Raw genomic sequence first — 11,520 nt, 5'->3', positions numbered from 1 at the left:
TAAGTAGCCTACATAAACTAATTTAATTGGACAAATTGCTCAAGGAAGACTTTAGTAATGGCAAATGGTTACAAACAATAAAAATGATATTTTGCAGAAAATTAAGTACATACTAAACTGATTTAATCCCACAAATTACATAAACCTTCATGTTTAAGGTAAGGAACAAAGGTAGTTTAAAAGTTAACACTAAACATTTTTAACTTTAACTAAAGCATGTGAAAACATAAGACATGACAAAGAACACAGATAACGAACGTTGTGGTTTTATTATGACAGATGGACAACGTCTTGGTGGTCATATTACGAACAGCCGAAGCATGCCAGTTTTCATGTACTGGGCCATTCCATCGGTAACAAAAGCACAAGTCTTCCTTACAAACCACATTTCTTAATGACATAGTTTTTTTTTCTTAAATGATTGTTGTTGCAAATGCAGGGCCACGCTATGTACAATGTTTACATTTATAACGTTCTGTACAAAATGGAACTGAAGTCGTACAAACAATCGTTTGGGGGAACATTACAATATAAAGAAATTAATATCATTCCTTTTATACGACCCCAAATTAGATAGAAGACATCCGTAATTCTGCTTCACACTAAGGTGACATGCGTTTACAACATTTAGAAACCCATAGCACATTGTAACTTACATCTTCTACCGTCATATTACCTTTAATGTAATAGTATTGGACTTTTGAATCAATATCAAGCATTGCATGAAGTGAAGGGACTATTCAGCAACTTCTCACCACTTTGTGTATCTGTAATATTATCTTTATATTTCTCATTGGTCCTCTTTGAAATACTTTACATAAAACCACACCACCTGATATTAAAGATCCGTAGGTTCGACCCTGACCTCAGGACAGCACCATCAAGGCATACCATCACCCAAAGTCTTTATCAAATGGAGTTCCTGACTCTGTTTAACACACATGACAAATTATTGCAACAATATAGTCCACATAAAAAGGTGTATTGCAAACCAAAGCTTATGAGTGAAATCAATGTAAAAATCCAGTTTTATCAGTCATCATCCATGTGCTGTCATTATCATTCCAGGACAGACAAAGTAGACAGTAAAAAGTTGCTGAATTGCCGCATTAAATGGGACTTTGCACAACACAGCACAGCTATCACACGGTCACAGGCACAATAACCAGGAACATGATGCAGACAGTGTTCAGCGGCTTTAGTCCCACTAATAAACGTCTTTTTAAAACAAAGAATAGCTGCTGACAATGAAATCGGAATGAGATTTATTCCCTCAATGATTAGCTTTATTCGCTTATCCAGATTCAATATCAGTGGTAATTCACTGACATGCTGCGGTTATGAAATGTAATATTTTGTTGCAGTAGCATTTCTTGATATAAAATGAAACTGCAAATGGCCAGCTAGGATCTTCAGCAGGTAAGCAACAAAAGCCATTGACACACTGTCTCATGTCTGGAATGTAATCAAATATAAAAGTCACATATTAGACTTGAAGCAGCAGCAGCGCAACTGAAGGAGGCTAAAATAACAAATTCGTTTTGCCATCTTGAACATTACGAGTCTCTCTATTTGGCTAATAAACCCTCATTTTTTGGAGAAGGAACTACGAAAATCATATTTACACTGTAGAGTAATGATAATGCAGTACAGATGAATAGAAAGGAATGAAATGATTTGAGTTAGATTTGAACTTTAATAGCCCAGATCTTACCTACATGCATGTTTGTACACTAGTTTCAGGTACAGAGATGGGAAATTACTGGTCCACCACTGCTTTCTGTGAGCGAATCCTCTTCTGTGTGAGCGTTGAGGACGTATGGATGTAGTGTACACTACTCTCGTTAGTGCTCAACAGAACTGCCGACTTTGATATTAATCGTAAGCTTCAGAGAAATGCTGTGCAGTTTGATATGTTTTTCTAGTACCATTAAAAAGAAGGCTGATTTACTCTGAGTGATTTCATGGTGGGTTTTTAGTGCGATGTTTAAACTACGTCTAAAGAAACTTAATGCTTACAGCTCTAAAACTATGACTAAAAGGATTGTACAAATAAATTGATCACTTGGTTGTACCTAAAGATGCCCTTCAATGCCACAAGACTAAGGCTATTGGATGTCAAGTGCGATTGTTGCTAAAGCAAGTCATGTTTTCCAATAGTGATAGAGAATAGCACCAAATAATCAAAGATAATCTTCGTCTTCGCATCTGTGTGCACTTTACTGGGGCGATCGTCTCTAGTACTTCAAATAAAAGGCTCATACTGAATAAAGCACTGAGTATTTGGTTTTCTACATTTGCACCATTTGCTACAAAGAGAGCAGTAACTGAGAAAGTAGCTGTATTGAATCTAATTAGAGGCCTGAGATAACCAAACCCCTGAGCTGAGATCAGTGTCAAAGCCAAGTAAAACGTCTCTACAGTATCATTACAGTAAATCAAAGTGCACAAAAACAGTCCGTCTCTCCAAATGCAAATGATCTTATGTGTTACTGAGGTGCTTTTGTGTACTGTGGGAACTTTTCAGGGAACACAAGCATCAGTTTTGAGAATGCTTGCCCTTATCAGGGTTAAGCACCTTTTGAAACAGGATGCGGAATCATACTTTCAATTTAAGTTTTAGGAATTAGAATTAAAATGGAATGAAATTCAAAGACTGCATGTTTAATAATACATTTCAGTTTTAAGGTTGAAATATCATTCAACTGTTTTCTACAAACCACAATCCGTCAATATTGTTTTTGAATTGCAATTCAGTGAATTCCTCTCACATTTATTTGAAATCAAAATCCAATCCGACATCCTGTTTGTTTCCGATTTTATTCAGATTCATTTCATGAAAGTTCATTTCTGAACTTTGCTTAACTCTGCCCCCTACAGAGTGAGGAGGGAACATCATAGCACACTAAGAATCTGTTGTAAGGCATTCACTGTGTTAGAAAGAGGAAGAAGGTGTAATGCAGTCTGCATAAGTGTTTCTGGGGTTAAACTAGCTTATGCTGTGGCCATATTCATACGTGAAAGAAATGACGCGTACAAAAAGCAGCATAGGCTAAAGTGGCCTGTAAAGTGTTACATTATTAAGTGAAACACATGCTATTTCCCAATATCTCCCATCTTGGCTCTTATTCATTACCACAAGATGAAGTCACGCGTGCACACTAGCGATTTTAGCACCTGTATCGTTGAGTTGTTAATACGGGCAGCAGTGGAACAGTAAAGGTTCCCACAAAGAGAATTACATATGTACTAAAGCGTCCGTAAACGGAAATATGCAGATAGAAGTGCTATAAAATGATAATTTCATCACTTTTTTTAGGAGAAAGAGTTACGTTTCATGACAAAATATTGTTTTTGCAAGCCCTTACATAAAAGTACCATGGTAAAAACATGGCGGCTGTGGTGGTATTAGCCTACCATGGTTTGGTCGCTAACATGATAATACCATGTTATTTACTCAGCACCACGGTATATGGATAGTTTTATGGATCACCACTAACATTCAAACTATTTTTTAAAGGTTTAAATAAATGAACGTATACAGTAACGTAATGGGTCACCATTTCTTCCTGAAGTTTTTCTACCATTTTAACCATGATTTTTGCCATCACTAGTTCACTTTAAAGGTCCTGAGGTGCAACAAATCCATTTTTACAACTACAAATACTGTAATCTTACGATTCATAGTAGCATTATTATGCATGCTGCATGCATAACTTTAAAAGAGCAAAATGCTGTTTAAAATGGTTGTATAGCATGTCATACTGCAGAACAAGTCAACTAACCATATGAGAAAGTACCACGGTATTACCATCTGATAGCATCACTGAACCACAGTACCACCACAGTACTTTTCTGTAAGGGACATTCCATTGAAATGAAAAAGGTGGGATGGATAATATAATAAACGAGTTATAATATAATGAAATGCACTAACAGCATTTATAGTAACAGTACAGTGTCATCTGCAGGTGGGGCAGCTGTTGGGAGTTTGGACCTCGACATGGGCGGCAGGAGAGATGGAGGAGATGTTCAGAGAGGAGGGAGTTTTGGATCTGTTTCTTTCTCTGGTGACTCGATGTAATTGGCAGCCTCTTGTAGTTTTAACAGCATAGCCATCTGGGAAAAGAGCAGAGATTACAGGAACGAGAAAATAATGAGATATTTCTTGTGTGCGCTGATATGGGGGAAGCCATTAAATACTTACTCGTTTTAATGAATGTTTATCTGAGGTTTGAATTGTGCATATATTAAAGTTATTTATACTGTATAACTCATATAATTGTATTTTTAGGCTGTAAAAAAAGCTTAATATAAAATTTTGATTTCCAATGTCACCACAAAAATACTTGTGTTCTGATAAAAATGTATGTAAGATTTTAATTAGTAACGTCTATAAAATAGTCAAGAATGAATTGCTTCATATTAAGTATAGATACAAATATGAACATATAAATGTAAATCTGATTATATACAGTTAGACTTATATCTAGTTATAATATATATATATATATATATATATGTGACCCTGGACCACAAAACCAGTCACAAGTACCACAGGTATCTTTGTAGCAAAAGCCAAAAATACATTGTATGTGTCAAAATTATTGATTTTTCTTTTATGCCAAAAATTATTAGTATATTAAGTAAAGATCATGTTCCATGAAGATATTTTGTAAATTTCCTACCGTAAATATATCAACACTTAATTTTTGATTAGTAAAATGCTTTGCTAAGGACTTCGTTTGGACAACTTTAAAGGCGATTTTCTCCATATTTAGATTTTTTTGCACCCTCAGATTCCAGATTTTCAAATAGTTGTATCTCAGCCAAATATTGTCCTATGCTAACAAACCATACATCAATGGAAAACTTACTTATTCAGCTTTTATGCAATTTTAAAAAAATTGGCCCTTATGATTGGTTTTGTGGTCCAGGGTCACACACACACACACACACACACACATATATATATATACACAGTATCTCACAGAAGTGAGTACACCCCTCACATTTCTGTAATTATTTTATTATATCTTTTCATGTGACAGCACTGAAGAAATGACACTTTGCTACAATGTAAAGTAGTGAGTGTACAGCTTGTATAACAGTGTAAATTTGCTGTCCCCTCAAAATAACTCAATGTCTAAACCGCTGGCCACAAAAGTGAGTACACCCCTAAGTGAAAATGTCCAAATTGGGCCCAATTAGCCATTTTCTCTCCCCGGTGTCATGGGACTCGTTAGTGTTACAAGGTCTCAGGTGTGAATGGGAAGCAGGTATGTTAAATTTGGTGTTATCGCTCTCACTCTCTCATACTGGTCACTGGAAGTTCAACACGGCGATGGATCTGAGGATCTGAAAAAAATTATTGTTGCTCTACATAAAGATGGCGTAGGCTAGTGGCCAAAACTGGCCCGCTAGCAATAATATCTGGCCCGCGCCTGCAGCCAGATAATTTTGATAGCGGCTGGTTCTGAAATAAATCTGTCATGACAGCAACAGTTACTCACAATCAGAGTATTTGAACGGAGCGCGGAGCTGTGTGATTTTGAATGGAGCGAGGAGCGGATTTTTTAAAAGTCGGAGCGCCGTGGTTTTCACTCGCTCCAAAAGCGCTCCACCACCATCACGAGTACAATTCATGCCAACGACCTGTGATATAACTGCATATTTAGCAAGATTTCACATGTTAATATTTAGCAAGATTGATAGAGAAGGATCAGTCAAATCAGAAAGAATGTGAAGGCTATATGATGATGGCAATGGACATGAGCGGTAAGTTATAGTTCTCAAGGAATTTGTTTGTTCCTTCTAGTTTAGATACTAAATATTTTCATCTAAAAGCATGATTTAAACAAGTACTACAACACTTGTTCACACGTGATCGCTCTCTCAATAATGCATTCAAACAAATGTAATCTTACAGTGCTACTTCATCTATATCCGATTTCGAATGAGCAGAAATCTGTAAATGCATCGATCCGTAGGTAAAATAATGTTTTCATTATAAACAAAATTTGCACCGCAAAAAGCAACTATTATAATGCTGACAACCATGTTATTAGCTTGTCATGTGGACATGGTAGGAAAAAAGTTTGCATTATCCTTTGACTATGTTCTAGCTAAATTTTTTTGTGGCCTGATGCCAAACTCACTTGCCGACCCCTGGCGTAGGCTATAAGAAGATTGCCAAGACCCTGAAACTGAGCTGCAGCACGGTTGCCAAGACCATACAGCTGTTTAACAGGACAGGTTCCACTCAGAACAGGCCTCGCCATTGTCGACCAAAGAAGTTGAGTGCACGTACTCAGCGTCATATCCAGACGTTGTGTTTGGGAAATAGACGTATGAGTGCTGCCAGCATTGCTGCAGAGGTTGAAGGGGTGGGGGGGGTCAGCCTGTCAGTGCATAGACCATACGCCACACACTGCATCAAATTGGTCTGCATGGCTGTCGTCTCAGAAGGAAGCCTGTTCTAAAGATGATGCACAAGAATATCCGCAAACAGTTTGCTGAAGACAAGCAGACTAAGGACATGGATTACTGGAACCATGTCCTGTGGTCTGATGAGACCAAGATGAACTTATTTGGTTCAGATGGTGTTAAGCGTGTGTGGCTGCAACCAGGTGAGGAGTACAAAGACCAGTTTGTCTTTCCTACAGTCAATCATGGTGGGGGGAGTGTCATGGTCTGGGGCTGCATGAGTGCAACTGGCCCTGGGGAGCTACAATTCATTGAGGGAACCATGAATGCCAACATGTACTGTAACATACTGAAGCAGAGACTGGGCCGCAGGGCAGTATTCCAACATTTTAGCAAAGTGCTATTTCTTCAGTGTTGTCACATGAAAAGATATAATAAAATAATTACATAAATGTGAGGGGTGTAGTCACTTCTGTGAGATACTGTATATATATATATATATATATATATATATATATATATACATACATACACACACACACACACACACACACACACACACATACACACACACACAAAGAAAATGTATAGATTTAAATAAATAATTTTATTAATGCTGACAGCCCTAATCCACACACTGACCAGTGGATCTGACTCGACGGAGCTGGGTGGTGTCTCCTTATGTGGCCGATCGTCTCCTGGCTGGCTGGGGCTGCCGGGGCCTGTGCTCGGGGGAGGCAAGTGGAAGAGTTTGGCCTGGTCTTGCTGAGCAGACGGCCAGGGCAGAGATCCTCTGACCCACTCCACCGGATCCTCCCACACCGACTTCTGCCCGTGAACCTGCAGATGCACATATTTACACTCATTTAGCCAAAAACTGCTCACTTGAACAGTTAGAAAGTGGCATTCTGAATGATAGGTTAAATTTATCTTCAAATTTGGGATACTTTGACCCACCTTAATGCCATCTTTGGATCCTTCCTGCAGATATGGGATGATTGAGTGATTCCAAAGATCGATAAACCACGTGCGGAATTCCTCTACTGTTACTGGACAGGACAAGAAGAAGCAGGGACCTACGGAAACACAGATTGGACCACACAGATGAAATACTCCCTGAATTAGGCACATCAAGCTTATTATTTAAAAAAAACGCCTCCTCATTCTCATCTAATCTGGTGCCGATATAATAATGAAAATTACCAATGAGGAAATCAGAGGTGCTGTGTTTCTCCAGGAAGGTGTGGAGGTGGTACCAGAGTCTGGGCACCCAGTCCAGCACTCGCTGCAGATCTTCATTCTTCACTCTCCTGGGATCTTCAGCCTCCATTAGCTTTCTGTGCAGGTAACGTACTAGGAACCCGTTTGCTGGCTCGACGTTATTGGAAAACATCACCATCCTGTATAGAGGAAACATGTAAAACAAATACGAAAACTGATAAATAGAGCACCGTTCAAAAGTTTGGGGTCAGTAATATTATTAATTAATACTCAAGGATGCATTAAATTGATCAAAAGTGAGAGTAAGTGAGTGAGTGAGTGAGTGAGAAAGGCATTTATTACGTGCCAAAAAATTCTATTGTAAGCAAATGCAGTTATTTTGTACTTTCTATTCATAACAAAATCCTGAAAAAACAAGATGTCCTCAAAACAGTAAAGAGCAACTGTTTTCAACAAAAAGAAGAAATGTTTCTTAAGCAACAAATCAGTATATTAGAATGATTTCTGAAGGATCATGTGACACTGAAAACTGGAGTAATGACACTGAAACTTCAACTTTGATCACAGGAATAAATTACATTTAAATTGTTTAAGTAAATATTTCACAAAAATATACATTTCAGAAAATTTGTGTATATCTCATTTGCTAACATTAAACCCTATCATATCATAAATATGTGTGTAAAAATATAAAAGTTAATGTACAGTCAGCCAGTCATTGTGAAAAAATAAACCCCAAACACAGCGATGAAGGCCTTATATTATCCTGAAGAGCTTTATTTTGCAATAATGACCTGTTGCCTGTACATTACCCTGTTTATCATGGACATGTAACTTTTATTTATAGTGACATTATTTAATATTTGTTATATTTTCCATTTGAAAAAAAGAGACTGAGGAGTGATACGAGAGAAAACTAGCACTCCTATGCTTAGAATTGTGGTTTGTCATTATATGTGTAAGGCATAATAAAATATTAATTTAAATTTTAACACTACAAACAAAAGCAGGAGGGGCAACATGTCACAGCTGTTCCTCACTGACACTCAACAGGAAGCTAAAAGGTCCGTGTATTTTAGTACCAACCTGAAGCTGAGGTGAAGGCCATGGTTAGGGGTCATCTTCACAGGCTGATTGGTTGTCCCTATTATATATGGACTGAGAAAGAGAAGCAAAACCGCTCTTGACACCTTTAAGATGACTGGAAAACCCACTAGTCATTTTGGAGTAGACTTTACAACACTCACCATTTATGATATTTACAGGTTAAAGCACCATTAACAAGTTCACTGAGGGATGTTGCATCATGCACATCATCCAAGATAATAACCAATGGGACCTCAGCTGTGCTGCTCTCCCGATCGATCTGATTGGCCAGATTGGCCAGATAGAGCTGAAGGTCCTGTTGGGGGAAAAAAACACAATTCGAATCACATTTATTTATATGGCACTTTATAAAACACAGATTGTTTTATAGCAGCTTCACAGTAATAAACAAGAAAATAAAAGTGCCAATTCTGCAAAACACATCAGTTATTAAATTTCAGCTGTAAAGAAGACAACAGTGTCATTATTAATTCCTCCTAAACATAGAAATTGCCATCAAATTCAGCTCTGCTGAAGACAAGTGTAATTTTGCAGCTCAATTCAGTTCAGTGTTGATTTCATTTAGTTCAATAACACCATCAATGTAGTTCATCAATGAAACAATTTTTTTTTAAACTGTCAACTACTCACAGTGGCAAGTTTAAAGAGTAATACAGGGATTCATTATGGCTGGTTTTATTATTTATGTATGTTTTATTATTTATCCATGTAAGCCTGCACTTATTTGATCCAAAATACAGCAAAAACAGTAATAATGTGAAAATTGTGAAATGTAATTTATTCCTGTGACACAACACTGAATTTTCAGCATCATTACTCCAGTCTTAAGTGTCACATGATCCTTCTAATATGCTAATTTGTTGCTTAAGAAACATTTCTGATTATTACCGATGCTGAAAACAGCTGTGTACATTTTTTTGAGGATTTTACAATGAACACACAGAACAGCATTTATCTGAAATGTAAAGCTTTTCATTATACAGCTCAATTTAGTTCAATGTTGATTCAATAACAGTGTCATCAAAGTTCATCAATTGTAAAATTCCTTCAATTTCAGCAGCAAAAACGCTTTACAGAAGACCAAAGTGCCATTATCCAGCTCAATTCAGTTCAAGTTCTGTTCTCATCTCATAGTGATAAAGCATTAATTGTCAATAATATAACTGAAAATTGTCTTAAGCATGAAGATCAAAATGAACATCTATGAAAATGAATATCTTATGTTCAGGTGTCTGTCTTGGTTGCTCTGTGTACCTTGCAGGACTGGCGGTGCATGTTGAAGGTGGTGGTGATGGCGGGCGTAACCTCTCGAGCGCTGCGCTCCACCAGGTACTCAGCGAGGCGGTAGGTGAGGTAGGTCTTCCCTGTGCCGCTGGGGCCCGATAAGATCAAGCGACGGTGCTTGAGCAGCAGACTGATGTAATGCTGCATCATGGGCTTGGGGATGAGCGTCTCAAACACCAGAATGTCCACACACTTCTCCTTCAGTCCTGCATTCAGGGGAAACAATGACATGCCAAAATCAGTACAATACAGATAACAGGTTTACATAACATATACAACTAGTCTTATAGATGCATTTATCCAAAGCAACAAATGAATGACATTTACAAGCAATTTGCCAAGTTTCGAGAGTAAGCTAGAGGTTTATTGTGGTTATTTCTAATATAACTTTAATAACATAAATTTAAGCATAAAAATGATTTCTTTATGTAGTAATAATAATAATAATATTAAAATAATTGAATTTAAATACAATGTTATGCACTGTAAAAATAAAGAAAACTTTTGTCTCAAACAAATAACCACTTTTTATTGTTATAGCTGATATGTTGATTGTTATAATTATATTTTTAAGCTTGATTTTTTTAAAGACAGCAAAAGCTCCAATCAGGAATTTTGCAAGCTGTTTTCAATTTTATGAGTGATATAAAACATCAAAACAATATAATGTGCAATAGAAATAATAGTTAACAGTATCAATGGAAAAAATATTCCATTGAATTATGTTTATAATGTCACCCTATTCAGACTAATAATGATCATGTAACCATGACTATTGTTACTATTAATCTGTAAAACATTTAATGCTTCTGATTAAAGATGTAGGTTACTTTTTTTTTTTTTTAATCTCAAGACTGTATGTAAAGTATTTCTTAATGCAGTACAGGAAGTTACACCCAGAAATGAGGGAACACACATTTTCTTCAAATTAGTGTGTTTCCTTTAGTCTGGGTGGTCTATAGCATCACACCACCTCAATAAACAACTTTGAATTGCAGCTTGTGCTTAAAATAACGCCTAGACCAAGCCCAGAGATGTCTGGGTAATGGCCCCAATTCCCTGGGTCATATATCAGACTGAGAGCTCAGGAATGATGGGATTGTGGAGGGCGGCAGTGTTCTGCTGTTCAAACACACCTCCTGCTGGCTGCTGTTACAGTCAGAAACATTAGCGCTATATTGCTCTTCTCTGGGGATTTGAGCTATGAAAATACCTCATTCACACTGCAGCACTGCCTGTGGCTATTTGCATTGTTTGTTGACGGTTACTGAAGATGGAAATCTGGAAATAATGGCTTACAGTTTATATGGAAAAATACTGTCAGAGCATTTACTAGCTTACGGACAGTAAAACAACTTGAAAGTGTTTCAGCGCTGTTAGAAATTGTAACTGTAAAAGGAAGTTTGTCAGTCATTATGGAAAGTGAAACTTAAATCTATAGGGGTGGTTAGATTTATTCAAGCATGTTAAAATATTTATTTG

The 11,520-nt window shown here is 37.1% G+C and overlaps 1 protein-coding gene across 1 annotated transcript in view; it reads right to left on the bottom strand.

Annotated features, from left to right (window-relative positions):
- Positions 1–244: 244 nt before the first annotated feature.
- The window catches only part of LOC306879058 (neuron navigator 1-like), a gene marked incomplete at its 5' end in the record, with an annotated part of 79,604 nt that continues 68,328 nt past the window's right edge, over positions 245–11,520 (bottom strand). Inside the window, 7 exons of the mRNA XM_079431745.1 lie at positions 245–4,119; positions 7,069–7,266; positions 7,384–7,502; positions 7,630–7,826; positions 8,734–8,805; positions 8,895–9,049; positions 10,009–10,244. Coding sequence (XP_079287871.1) covers positions 4,033–4,119; positions 7,069–7,266; positions 7,384–7,502; positions 7,630–7,826; positions 8,734–8,805; positions 8,895–9,049; positions 10,009–10,244 — 1,064 coding nt within the window. The 3' untranslated portion in view covers positions 245–4,032. The remainder of the gene's footprint in view (positions 4,120–7,068; positions 7,267–7,383; positions 7,503–7,629; positions 7,827–8,733; positions 8,806–8,894; positions 9,050–10,008; positions 10,245–11,520) is intronic.

Source organism: Barbus barbus (genome assembly GCF_936440315.1).
Source record: "Barbus barbus genome assembly, chromosome: 13".
Classification (NCBI taxonomy): Eukaryota; Metazoa; Chordata; class Actinopteri; order Cypriniformes; family Cyprinidae; genus Barbus; species Barbus barbus.
This window is presented reverse-complemented; position numbering and strand designations above follow the sequence as displayed.